Raw genomic sequence first — 14,973 nt, 5'->3', positions numbered from 1 at the left:
CGTCCTTCCGTCCGTCCTTCCGTCCGTCCGTCCGTCCTTCCGTCCGTCCGTCCTTCCGTCCGTCCGTCCGTCTTTCCGTCCGTCCGTAATGAATTTTGTGGACAAGGTAACTATCAAAACCTGTTGAGGTATCGTAATGAAACTTGGCATAATGTATGTGTATTAGGGGGTGAAGTTGTGCCTATCAACTTTTGGGTGCACATGCTCAAGGTCAAAGGTCAAAAGGTCAAGGTCAAATACAAAAAATTTCACTATTTCCACCATATCTATGCAATGCCAGAAGATATTTTCTTGAAACTTAGTGTATACATGTATTACCCAATTTCAATTCTCTGGTGAAAGTTTGGGTGATGAGGTCAAAGGTCAAAGGTCAAAAGGTCGAGTAAAAGTATTACAACTTCTTTTTTTTTCTCTGTAAATTGGAAAATTGTTCAAGGTATCTTCATGGAACATAGTATACATGTACTGACTGGCAGTGATTATCTAGCAAATATAGGGTTCATGGGGTCAAAGGTCAGGGGTCAAAGGTCAAGTGCAACACTTCAAAAGTTTACTATTTCCCTCATGTTCATGCAATGCCAGCAGGATTATTATTTTTTTTTTACACTTGGTGTATGCATGTGTAACCTAATAGAAATTCTCTGGAGAGTTTTTTATGCCTCCGCCACGAAGTGGTGCCGGAGGCATTATGTTTTCGGGTTGTCCGTCCGTCCATCCGTCCGTCCGTCCGTCCTTCCGTCCGTCCGTCCGTCCTTCCGTCCGTCCGTCCGTCTTTCCGTCCGTCCGTAATGAATTTTGTGGACAAGGTAACTATCAAAAGCTGTTGAGGTATCCTAATGAAACTTGGCATGTATGTGTATTAGGGGGTGAAGTTGTGCCTATCAACTTTTGGGTGCACGTGCTCAAGGTCAAAGGTCAAAAGGTCAAGGTCAAATACATAAAATTTCACTATTTCCACCATATCTATGCAATGCCTGAAGATATTTTCTTGAAACTTAGTGTATACATGTATTACCCAATTTAGATTCTCTGGTGAAAGTTTGGGTCATGAGGTCAAAGGTCAAAGGTCAAAAGGTGGAGTAAAAGTATTAAAACTTCTTTTTTTTTTCTCTGTAAATTGGAAAATTGTTCAAGGTATCTTCATGGAACATAGTATATATACATGTACTGACTGGCAGTGATTATCTAGAGAATGTAGGGTTCATGGGGTCAAAGGTCAAAGGTCAAGTGCAACACTTCAAAATTTTACTATTTCCCTCATGTTCATGCAATGCCAGCAGGATTAGTATTTTTTTTTTTTACACTTGGTGTATGCATGTGTAACCTAATAGAAATTCTCTGGAGAGTTTTTTTTCTTTTTCTTTTTTTATTGCCTCAAAGGTCAAAAGGTCAAAGATCAAGTGAAAGTGCTGAACTAACTTTTTCCTCCATATCTCGGAAGTGGCTCAATTTATCGTGAAACTTATTGCATATCTATGCATGTTCTACCTGAAAGTGATTATCTTATGAATTTTAGGGTCTAAGGCCAGATGAACATGGTAACAATTTACTATTCAGTACAGAAATTGCACTTTTTCTCCATACCGGTACCATGAAAATTACTCAATGCATAAATGTATGAATGGGTCAAAGTCAAGTTAAAGTCCTTAAATCCCCAAATACATGCTCTCCTATTCATCCAATTAAACCAAGTTCAAGGAAGGTGAACATTCAACACATTTCTGACAAACTTGTCATTTCAATATTTTGCCAGTTTTGTGAAAATGTAATCACACATTGTCCACATGTACTATCTAGACCTATTAGGAGAATCATGCATTATGGCGGAGGCATACCAGTCGCCATAGCGACATTTCTAGTTTTTTTTCTTTTTCTTTTTTTTTGCCTCAAAGGTCAAAAGGTCAAAGATCAAGTGAAAGTGCTGAACTAACTCTTCCTCCATATCTCAGAAGTGGCTCAATTTATCGTGAAACTTGACTGCATATTTATGCATGTTCTACCTGAAAGTTATTACTATCTTATGAATTTTAGGGTCAAAGGCCAGATGAACATGGTAACAATTTACTATTCAGTACAGAAATTGCACTTTTTCTCCATACCGGTACCATGAAAATTACTCAATGCATAAATGTATGAATGGGTCAAAGTCAAGTTAAAGTCCTTAAATCCCCAAATACATGCTCTCCTATTCTTCCAATTAAACCAAGGTCGAGGAAGGTGAACATTCAACACATTTGTGACAAGCTTGTCATTTCAATATTTTGCCAGTTTTGTGAAAATGTAATCACACATTGTCCACATGTACTATCTAGACCTATAAGGAAAATCATGCATTATGGCGGAGGCATACCAGTCGCCATAGCGACATTTCTAGTTTTTTTTTACACTTGGTGTATGCATGTGTAACCTAATAGAAACTCTCTGGAGAGTTTTTTTTTTCTTTTTCTTTTTTTATTGCCTCAAAGGTCAAAAGGTCAAAGATCAAGTGAAAGTGCTGAACTAACTTTTTCCTCCATATCTCGGAAGTGGCTCGATGTATCGTGAAACTTACTGCATATCTATGCATGTTCTACCTGAAAGTGATTATCTTATGAATTTTAGGGTCTAAGGCCAGATGAACATGGTAACAATTTACTATTCAGTACAGAAATTGCACTTTTTCTCCATACCGGTACCATGAAAATTACTCAATGCATAAATGTATGAATGGGTCAAAGTCAAGTTAAAGTCCTTAAATCCCCAAATACATGCTCTCCTATTCATCCAATTAAACCAAGTTCAAGGAAGGTGAACATTCAACACATTTCTAACAAACTTGTCATTTCAATATTTTGCCAGTTTTGTGAAAATGTAATCACACATTGTCCACATGTACCGTTAGTGCACCAGTTTTCGACAGGACCCAGATTTCGACACCTAGCTGATAATTCTTATTAAATTTTATACTCGGTACAAACGTCTGACTTCAACAATCAACGAAGTTATCAATCACATTTCTAGTCTTATATAAACACCGTTTGTCACTTGTCATCATAATCCGACGGTAGAATATTTAGGAGAAAAGCAACACAGTGTCAGCAGAAATTTTGATATCGGCCATTTTCAGGGGTTCACACAATATGACGCATTTTGTAAACATCGCCGTAAAATGAAATTCACCCATGCCGGTTATCTTACTTTAGTATCAGTTTGTTTGCCAAATCCTGACGTTTGATTTCATAATCGTCTTTAGTAATTTCATAACTAAATTCGTGATAAATGAGCAAACTTGTAGAAAGAGTTGGCTTTGAGAATGTGGCACCAGATTTCGACATTCCCATAGTAAGACACGTTATAGAGGAAACAACAAGTTCTTGCGCCAGTACTTGGCTGGTTTGCGTCCACAATGCAGTATACGCGTACTGTACGCGCCATGTGATTTATGCGTGATGCGCGCTAGTGATTGTGTCGAAAAATGATGCTGGGTGTCGAAATCTGATGCCAGCGACGGCGTGACAGAAATCGCTAAGATTGAACACGAGCGCATTCAAATTGGAATTCGTTCAAGGCATATTATTATTGGCCTTTGTAGCTCAACTTCGTATCGAAATTCCGAGGTAAAACGGTGCAGTATTGATGGTAAGCAAGGAAATGTGCTAAAGTGTCGAAAACCGGTACCCTTACTGTACTATCTAGCCCTATTAGGAGAATCATGCATTATGGTGGAGGCATACCAGTCGCCATAGCGACATTTCTAGTTTATTGTACAACGCCTAATAAGAATATCGCAATCTGATTGGCTAAGAGCTCGTAATCGATCGATACTTCGAGTGAAGGAATTTTGGAGTATGCACGCTCCAGCCTTGAGACATCTAACCTGGATGTGGCATGGTAGCTCGTGAAGTAAAATGTGATCGTTTTTGTTTGAGATGATACATTGAATTAAAAAAAAAAATCACAGTGAAGATGTTGAACAAAACAAATGTTTTATTTCACTTACAGCCGTACAATGACAGGGATTTCGCACTTGGTGAAAGCTCGCGACCGCACTGTTACATGTAAACGAGCTTTCATCTTGAGTGAAATCCCTTGCCATCGCACAGCTCTGCGTGAAACATCTGTCTGTTGCATCACTGCAAACTGCATATTTACACAAAAAAATGTGGATTCTAGGAGTGTTACTTTCTGATGGGTATTAAAGGTAGGGAACCCCATTTGCATGCCTTAAATGAAGAGTTATATAAATACAGTGGTATGTTGAAGAGAGTAGCATTTTAGAAACTCCCATAAAGTATTGAAAGTGGAAGGTAACATTTAGTACATTATTTTGACCGTTAGATTTTGAATTGAATTTTTTTCGGGGCTCACCGTAAATTCCAGTACATTACTAGGCTAGCTTTGCAGACCCATGTACTGCATGTGTGCTCATCGTGTATATTTTGTGAAGAAAGTTCATCAACACAAGCCTCATATACATTCTTGCCACACACTCTATATGTTATTACATCAGCTCTTGTACTTTTAGATTTGTGTTTATAGATAACAAATGGGCAATTCCATGGTAACTGACGTTACGTGTTTACAAGGATTTTCATGAAATTGTTTACGTTGTAGTTTGGTGAATGAAAGCACCTGGGGCTTGTAATTAGCATTGATGAATGAGTTCATGAGAATGAAGAAATAGGCGGAAAGTTTTTCTCTCAAACTGCTTTTGTTATCACATAGCAAGTGAAAATGTGTCGGTAACTGATGTTACGGAAAAAGGACATGGGAAATTATGGTATAGATTTAAATGGAAATATCTCATGTCCCTGACGTCTAGTTTATATGTGTTTAATATGGCAATACACCTAGGTTCTTAGGAACAGTTGTGCAAAATAATGTGCACTTTTATAGTTCTTTCCTTTTAGCACCATGCCAATTTCAGTGAAGGCATGACGGTAACTGACGTTACGCTTACTTTTGCCATAGGGTTTACACGTGTATGCAAAACCATGATTTGGAATAGTTTTGTGATATTTCATAATTCTGACCTTTCAGTATGATTTGTTTGATATGGAATCATACCTTGGTTCATCAATTATAAATACCGGTGTACAAATGAAATGAAACATTAGTCCATTTTCTTTGTGTTCTGTGAAAACTTAAAGATAATAAAAAGTTTTGGTACAAGGTTGTACCTCAAAAGTTTCCCTGAATTTCCTTGTCTTGGTTTGTGTTTCAGGTTAAAGTACGTTGTCTGTGAGAATCACTTGCCCCAAAGTGCTCTCATGTCTTAGTAATCATGCAATAATGGTTTCGTACCAGAGCCGTCGCGGTGCCGCGGCGAGGTATAGTATTGTACGAAACCACTGACTGCGACCAGCAGCGTGCAGCCCCATACGCATAGCTAACTGCGACCAGCAGCCCCATAGGCATAGCGTAATGGGGCTTCGCATTTTAGCATTCAGGATCATGACAGATTTAGTATCACGGGTAAAAGTCAACTTAAAATCCAAAAATTTCTTCAATTTGAAGACTTACCAATTAAGTTGAAGTATTGCAAACAGGCTTTGGACAACGTTTGGTTCTGCCAATAGTCCCTTTCTGTTCGAATTGATGACTGAATGTGACTTGGCCGAGAGGACCTTGGGAGAGCTACATACACTGAATACTACGGCCAGCGCATGCGCACACAAACATCTTATCCGTTCATGAATTTGAAATTTGTGCGCATGTGATGTGTTTGCATGCACTGGCTGTAGTATTCAGTGTATGTAGCTCTCCCAAGGTCCTCTCGACTGAGTCACATTCAGTCATCAATTCGAACAGAAAGGGACTATTGGCAGAACCAAACGTTGTCCAAAGCCTGTTTTCAATACTTCAACTTAATTGGTAAATCTTCAAATTGAAGAAATTTTGGGATTTTAAGTTGACATTTACCCGCGGTACTAAATCTGTCATGATCCTGAATGCTACAATGCGAAGCCCGATTACGCTATGTGTATGGGGCTGCTGGTTGCTATGCGTATGGGGCTGCTGGTCGCAGTTAATTGCATGATTACTAAGACATGAGAGCACTTTGGGGCGAGTAAGTCTCACAGTGTTAAATATGAAAGGTACTTTAACCTCAAACACAAACTAAGACAAGGAAATTCAGGGAAACTTTTGAGGTACCAAAACTTTTTATTATCTTTAAAGGTAAACATGTCAGTAACTGACGTTACACGTCCTTTTGCTATGGGGTTTACAGAAAACTAATTTATTTAACAGGTTATTATACTGCTGCAGTATACCAGTAACAATCCCAGGCAATTACGTAGCAAAAAATTAAAACAAAATCTAAAGACACAAATGGGGTGGGGGCCTTAGGGGGACATCCCCCCCCCCCCATGCCATAGCACAGTTGGGCAAAAATAATGTAAATGCACCAGAGGATATTTCTTCACATTTGTCTTAAGACTGTATTCTTATTCAACAGTTATGATTACACAGAACCATTTAGATTAAGCAGTTCCAAGTTTAAATACATTGACATACATTGTAACTAAGGGTTTCTTTTTTTAATGAACAGGAAAGTTTCTATCTAGAGTGCCCCACCCATAATACCCTGCAAGTACTACACAAAACATGGATATTTTTGCGTGTGAAAAAAATATCTTTCAGGTCATGGGGAAAAAAGATATACAAATGTATGCATGAATATTTATGAAATCTACTGTGATACATATTTCTTCTTCTTTTCTTTATTTTACTCCTTCTCCTTCAAGGCATTCTTAGGGCCATAAAAAAATGATCTCCATCAATTTATTTAAATGAAAAGAGTCGCACTTTTGATATTTTTCTGTGGAGAAGAAACATGCTCTTTTTTTTTTGTCAAAAAAGAGCATTATTGGTATAGTCCTTGCTTGAAGTAATATAACTGTTTTTCTTTTCCTTTCCACTGATATATCAAGGCTTGCAAGTACATTCCAGATACCAAGAAATTGGACTTTGCAATGAAAGAATTCTAAGATCAATATAAACAAATCTTCCTGTTCATAATCATCATGTACAGTGCACTCCCGTTATAACAAAATGCTGGGGACCGGCAGTTTTCTTTCATTATAACGAAATTTCGTTATAACGAAATTTCATTATAACCGAACAAATACAATATATACCGTAACGAAAACAAGGAAACCACGTATAATATCATATTCTGTTTGCTGAATACTCATCATACACTGGAAAGCTACATGTATGTGAAATGTGATGGGATAACTGTATTACAATAATAAACGCAAGTTCCCCTCAGAAACTGTGCGTGACACAAGGAGCGATCACAGTGGTGTGAAGCCTTCACCCATGCAGAGACGCTATGCTTGTTCCGTTACGTATTTTCGAAAGCAATTTGCATTTCGTTATATTTTTAACGGAGCACATTTCTTTTGTTTTTCTTTGTGGCGCTCGGAAAAGACTTCGTTATAACGGAAATTTCGCTATAATCGTGTTCGTTATATTAAGCGAATTTTGTACCATAGACTTTAATGGTGATAATTTTGGGACCAGAAGATTTACTTCGTTATAACGAAATTTCGTTATAACCGTGTTCGTTGTAACGGGAGTGCACTGTATTACAAAATGTCACTGCTTGAATGAAATAAAATAATCAACAAATATGAGCATTTTTTTAAAAACCCTAGAATCACCTCTCACTTTGAACAACATTAGTGTGAAGTTTCAAACAGTAATGAGTGCATGCCTTATGTACCATAATACAAGATGTGCCCCATTAACTAAAGCAAGCGAAGAAATATCTGTTTGTGCATTTGCCTTGAGGTAGAAACTTATCGAAGCTTCCAGAAAAAAAAATGCTAGCAAACGCAAACATTAAAGATTGTAAAACTGATGGTATACAGCTGTGCACAAGTTTTTGTATAGAAAAGGTGGTTACCATGCAACCACATCACTGATTAGGCCTGCAAACTTTGGTAGCTTTATCATCCGTAGGACTGGGAATGTACACCTGTACTGTATAGTAATTTGAGTGCATATACAAAGTACTGCATGTGTCATGGTAAATCTAAACTTCCAGATGATAAATTAACCTTAAACTTGTGCTAAATCGAAAATCAAAAGCTCAAGCCCCCCCCCCCCCCAAAAAAAAAATGACAATCATGATAAATAAATGAATAAATAAATTAAAAATAAAATAAAATAAAATGAAATAAAAATGTATCCATGGACATGTACATGTACCACGGTGATGACATCATTCCCTATCAAAGGGATTGCTGCTCTTTGTTGATAACTTTGACTTCCCAGATGTATACAAAATGGCCTAAAGTAAAAAAAATTGCCTCAGTTATAATTACTGTCATGGTAACTGATGTTACATACTCGTGTATGACGTTTTGGTAGCTGACGTTACACATTTTGTAGTGTTCATTTTGACTCTCCAGTATGCCAAGTATCCTTATTTCTGGTATTAAAAGGAAGGCATATGGGCATACATTAGAAATCCCAAGTTACATCATACAGCTCACTTTCTTTGATGAATAAAGTTGAATAAAAATTCCTTGTTTTTGGTAACTGACGTTACATCCATCATTGTCAAACTGATTAAAAGTTTTTGTCAAATTCTTTAAAGCAACCAGCTCTTTTTTCTATCGTGTGGTAAAATACTTCTCTGGTAACTGCATACATATAAAAGATTGTCGTTTAGAGTACTAGTAAAATGGATATACAGAGCGTAAGTTATGTGACAATACACTCTTTTTACCATTGAGTTATAGGCATATTTTGGTAGCCATTTTGAAAATCAAAATGGCTGCTTTTATTGAAAAACAATGATTCTTAAAACTTAGACTCAAGTATTGTCTGAAAATGTATTGTGTTTGAAACGAATATCATTTTGAATTTTTGGCACCTGTGTCCTATATACCAGGGAATTGTCCACATACAGAAGACTGCAACAAAAAGGCTTATACTGTAAGTGTGGCTTACACACAGAACTACTGAGTAGTTGAGTTTTGTGCATTATTCAAATTTTACCATAGATAACTGTTGACTTCCAAATTTCTAAGCAGTGGCCTAAGCAAGTCCCCTGAGGTTCATATTTAATGTTTTGCTGCATTTTGGGAGGTCTGTAAAAGGTATCCCCTACTTTTAAAGGTTTCCACTCAGTCCCATCTTATACACATTGCGGATTAAAAACGGGTTTTGCAGAACCGGGATAATGCGGGACAGGTTTAATGCATGTGGTTTACACCACTAACAGGCAGGATTTCCCCGATGTGTTTAAAAGTTGCTGGCAGTTTGAAGTAATTAGAGATAGCTTCAAAAATACGAAAAACACATCCAAAAGTATGAATTTTCAGTAAAAACTTTACTTACATTGTAAAGAAAAACATGAAGCTTTATATAGTATTCATGAGATGTGACTATCAAGACTGCAGTATATGCAAGGCTTCGAAGTTACAACACCTTATTCTTCAATGCGGTGACAAAATAAAAGACGGGGTTGGGGCATCTCAGCTGGTGGTTGATGTAGTGCATAGAAATTTATTTTTTACTCGAGCAAAGATTGATTGCGAGACCAGAACATCATGGAAATTTGTTCATGATACAAAAATTTGTGACTTGCTGTCTGTTGATTATGAAATACCATACCTGGTACTAAGTAAGTTGGGTAATGAACATGACTGGATATTTACAATAAGCCAGTTCACAGTTAGCTCATGTCTCAATTGACCCCTGCACCACAGATTTCTGTACAAGAGGAAAAGGTCTTGTAAGTGTTTTCCGAAAATATGTGAAATTTCAAAATGTCATGTAACTTCCTTGTTTTTTATCTGATTTTCATCATTTCTGCACTGTTTTGTTGGAGAATTTTTCTCTTGTGTTTCTTGTGAGATTTATTAAATTCTGAACCAAACTGTCCCTTTGAAAATATCTTAAATACATAGTTCTTCATGTCTCTGTTCTCGTGTAAAATCAAAGTCCTAAAAATATTGCTTTTTAAAATTATGCCGTAAAGATTGAAAAATCTTCTGGCTGCATGATTTTTCATAGTAGCTTTCTCATGTAGACTGCGTGTAGAATAAATGACTGACAAACTTAAATTATCATGTAATATTTGCCCATAAATATTGTACTTACAACTTTTACAAATACCCGGTATGTTTTCCAAGCTTTTGTATTTTAAGCCATTTATTCATCCATCTTAGCATCATTGTAGAGCTCCGACATTGATCTTTTTAATTGAACTTCCACGATGTTACATGGTGACTTTAAAAGTGCATTTAACTGATTTTAATAACACAATAATTTTAAGTGACATAACTTTAATCAAAACTGGGCATTAGCGTATGAATTTGCAGTTGACACCTCTCTCAGTATAATGGATTAATCCTCATGAATATTAATCTCTCATTCTATAATGTCACATAGATAATTTATCAATCTTTGCCAATTTTCTGAGCTTCTACTGGATGAAATGTGGAGCTTTTATACTTTTACCATTTATGATTTTCCTTATGTGAATTCTTTGCTATAAATACGTGATATTCTTATATTACACATTTCCCTTTGGAACGATACTAAATTCAAAGTTTACAGACATGTTTAGAATCAATATGTATAGGAACTAAAGCATTTCATTTGTGACCAGAAATTATATCTCAGAAAATTTCATTCTAAAATTAAAACATATGTTTAGAGTTTTAGATTTCATGTAACACTTGATTGGGGCATTGAATGTATTTTGTGTCTTGTATATATACATGCTTTGAATAATTATTTTCTTTCAATTATTTCATACAGGCAACTGATCTCAACATGGAGGTGATGTTAAAAGAAATAAACATTTTTACAGAACATGCTGTTGTAGTTCCACTACAAAACAACTCCCTAGTAGCTGACACCACCATATCTCTGCCGTGCAGAAAGCTTAAGGACATCAGCATCAAAACCAAAGGTAACTTGAAAAAAATTGGGTCGGATTTCAAACAGAAGGCCTTTAGGGCTACAATGAGGAACCTGAAAGAGCATTCATACAGGCACAACTACTACCAGACACAGCGGAAGAATGCCCTCCTTTCTGTCACTCAAAGTGCTTTAGGGAGGGGGAAGCATGCAACAAGTGTAAATTTGGGTCTGATTCTTCCAGAAATAGACAATGATCTGGTGCCATTTCCAGATAAATCAAAGACTTACAGCTACCGTAACCACAATATCACCCACCTTTGTATTAAAGTTGCTGGGCCCAAACTGGACACTGTTGCCTGTGATGGTATTACAAAGTTTGTTACTTCTGTTAGAATGCGCGTAGATTGTAATGATATGTTAAATGTGAAGTGAAGTGTGCGCAATATCCAGGTATCGCACCTTCCCGGTATTCCCTGGAGGAATATATTATGAGCTGAAATGTCACTTGTAACTCTCAGGATGCATGAGTTGTGTTCACATAGGTCAGCTGCTCACATGGTATCTTATTTTCAAACTAGTCTTAGTATAGACTTGTAATTAATTATTGTTATAAAAGTCTAGAAAAGAATCAGACTTTCAGTCTTAATTAATCACTTAATAATATGCATTATGAAAATTTTCTTTTAGATATTACACTATAATTAAACTACATGTATCATGACTAATTTTCTACCAGCTGTGGAAATTCTCCAACGGTTTAATCCAGTGATTGACAAGACAAAGGCATTTTTAAAAAGCATGTAATTGATCCATATCATGTTCCTGATACGGACTACACATGACATTCTACACAGTGCAATGAGCAATCTTTGCCATCTCTTTCATAATGGTTTTAAGAATGAGGTGATTTTTGTCTGCATCATTCACAGTTGATATAAACTGAACTTACGATGTAAAGTTTTGTTATTAATTAAATTTATTTTATGATTTTCTCACAAAGTCATGCATGTCAGGTTTCTTATTATTGATACTCTGTGCATCAGAAAATAAAAGCCATTGATATACTTCGTAACTGTGTATTATGGCTGTCATTTGCAAGAACTTTTATAACAATAGTGTTATGTGTCATCTCGATTTGATGAGCTATTGACACACTTAAAAACACTAATTTCTCTTTTACCCTTGAACCTTATTCTTTTGCAGGTGCAGTCATGCGTCAGAACTTGCACAGTAGTTCTCTGTATGTGAACAGCAGGCACGATGGTGTGCACATCCTTCTGTATGCAAGAGATTGGGAGGATGCATCAATTATTCGTGAACCCCGATCACCAACCCTTCCTCAGTCAAGACAGCAACACAGTCCTCACACACTGTTCACCACCAAGTTCAAGTACGTATGACGAGGACTTCCCAAGCCTGGAACAAAATACAACACCAACCAAGACGCACAGCAAACAACACAAACGAACTGTATTCCGACAGCCAGATGTCCCATCTCCTCCAAAGGTCAAAAGAAGAAAAGATGTACAAAGCAGACATCATGTGGACCCAAAAAAATGTGTCGCAACAAACAGAAATGGAAGGATTGTTGTGAACCTGCAAGAATCAAAAATGAAAAACAAAGTAGACAAGCCTCCCGCATTTGACAGGGACAGTCATCATTTTGAGCAAGGAAATGTGCACAGTGAGAATCGGCCTCCAAATGACGCAGAAGAGGCTACTCCACACAAAAGAAAAACTTCTTCTGAGAAGTGTCAAAACAATGTGTGTAAAGCAATGCAAGAGGTGAAAGTAGAACGTGATTCTGAACAAGAAAATCCTCCAAACACAGAAAAGGACGATCCATACCAAAGAAGAAAAAAACATTTGGAGAAGAGCCAAAACATTGTCGGTGAACCAGTCCTTGGGGAGGAAGATCATGATTTTGAAGAAAAAAATCCTGCAAATGTAGAAGGGGATATTCTACACGGAATAAGCAAGAATGCTTCTGGAAAGAGTCAAAACATTGTGGGTCAACCAATGCCAGAGGAAAAAGCAGGTCATGATTCTCAACAAGAAAATCCTCCAAATGCAGAAGAGGACTCTCCGCACGTAAAACTGGAGAAAACTTTCGAGGAGAGCCAATCAATGTTGATGAATCAGTTCAAGGGCAGAAAACAGAATACCATTTTGAAGAAGCGAATCTTCAACATGCAGAAGAAGGGGAGACTGCACAGCAAAAAAATGAGGAAAGTTGTGGGAGGAGCGAAAATTGTGTGGGAGAGCCGATTCCAGGGAAGAAGGCAGATCACAATTCTGAACAAGGAAAGAGTCAAAACATTGTGGGTCAACCAATGCCAGAGGAAAAAGCAGGTCATGATTCTCAACAAGAAAATCCTCCAAATGCAGAAGAGGACTCTCCACACGTAAAACTGGAGATAACTTTCGAGGAGAGCCAAATCAATGTTGATGAATCAGTTCAAGGGCAGAAAACAGATCACCATTTTGAAGAAGCGAATCTTCAACATGTAGAAGAAGGGGAGACTGCACAGCAAAAATATGAGGAAAATCGTGGGAGGAGCGAAAATTGTGTGGGAGAGCCGATTCCAGGGAAGAAGGCAGATCACAATTCTGAACAAGGAAAGAGTCAAAACATTGTGGGTCAACCAATGCCAGAGGAAAAAGCAGGTCATGATTCTCATCAAGAAAATCCTCCAAATGCAGAAGAGGACTCTCCACACGTAAAACTGGAGATAACTTTCGAGGAGAGCCAAATCAATGTTGATGAATCAGTTCAAGGGCAGAAAACAGATCACCATTTTGAAGAAGCGACTCTTCAACATGTAGAAGAAGGGGAGACTGCACAGCAAAAAAATGAGGAAAATTGTGGGAGGAGCGAAAATTGTGTGGGAGAGCCGATTCCAGGGAAGAAGGCAGATCACAATTCTGAACAAGGAAAGAGTCAAAACATTGTGGGTCAACCAATGCCAGAGGAAAAAGCAGGTCATGATTCTCAACAAGAAAATCCTCCAAATGCAGAAGAGGACTCTCCACACATAAAACTGGAGATAACTTTCGAGGAGAGCCAAATCAATGTTGATGAATCAGTTCAAGGGCAGAAAACAGAATACCATTTTGAAGAAGCGACTCTTCAACATGTAGAAGAAGGGGAGACTGCACAGCAAAAAAATGAGGAAAATTGTGGGAGGAGCGAAAATTGTGTGGGAGAGACGATTCCAGGGAAGAAGGCAGATCACAATTCTGAACAAGGAAAGAGTCAAAACATTGTGGGTCAACCAATGCCAGAGGAAAAAGCGGGTCATGATTCTCAACAAGAAAATCCTCCAAATGCAGAAGAGGACTCTCCACACGTAAAACTGGAGAAAACTTTCGAGGAGAGCCAAATCAATGTTGATGAATCAGTTCAAGGGCAGAAAACAGATCACCATTTTGAAGAAGCGACTCTTCAACATGTAGAAGAAGGGGAGACTGCACAGCAAAAAAATGAGGAAAATTGTGGGAGGAGCGAAAATTGTGTGGGGGAGCTGATTCCAGGGAAGAAGGCAGATCGCAATTCTGAACAAGGAAATCCTCTAAATGTGAAAAAAGGAGATACTCAACAAAGATGCAAGAGTACCCTTGTGACAAATATTGACGAAATTGTGGAAATGAAATTCCTTGATTTTCTGGGGCATAGGGTAGCCACGGCACATGTATTTGGAGAGCAATACATATCTTGTGATATTTTCAGAATTTATGTTAATATACCCAAACGTGGATACACTCTAATTGATGAGATCTTGTCTGAATATTACCGTGGTGAGCATCCTGCTTTTTTGCTTCAGGGGAGAAAGAGAGCATGGGTATTGAAAGATGCACTGATGACTGTACTTAGGCAAAGTAAAAGTAGGAGGAACAAAAAGAGAAGAGCACTTCTGTTGCATGAATTGATGGATATGGAATCTAAGCAAGAGCAATCTCATGATCTTAATTACAAGGAGGACTCCAATAGTGTTCAATGCGCAAAAGCCAGTGAATCCCAAGAACACACAAAAAGAATTGAAGAACAAGACCTGACTTTTGATTCAGATGTGATGGAGTATTTTTCCTTATTTGGTAAGAAAG

At 37.5% G+C, this 14,973-nt stretch overlaps 1 protein-coding gene across 1 annotated transcript in view; it reads left to right on the top strand.

Moving 5' to 3' along the window:
- Positions 1 to 12,269, top strand: part of LOC139727645 (uncharacterized) — a 33,686-nt gene extending 21,417 nt beyond the window's left edge. The window contains exons 4-5 of the mRNA XM_071638625.1: positions 10,765 to 10,918; positions 12,073 to 12,269. Of these exons, the coding sequence (XP_071494726.1) occupies positions 10,765 to 10,918; positions 12,073 to 12,269 (351 nt within the window). The remainder of the gene's footprint in view (positions 1 to 10,764; positions 10,919 to 12,072) is intronic.
- The last annotated feature ends 2,704 nt before the right edge of the window (positions 12,270 to 14,973 follow it).

This window comes from Diadema antillarum, unplaced genomic scaffold, assembly GCF_040938485.1.
Source record: "Diadema antillarum isolate AM-2024a unplaced genomic scaffold, OU_Dant_1.0 seq00000138_RagTag, whole genome shotgun sequence".
NCBI classification, from domain to species: Eukaryota; Metazoa; Echinodermata; class Echinoidea; order Diadematoida; family Diadematidae; genus Diadema; species Diadema antillarum.
The sequence above is the reverse complement of the archived record's forward strand: the minus strand, read 5'-3'. Positions and strand labels throughout refer to the sequence as shown.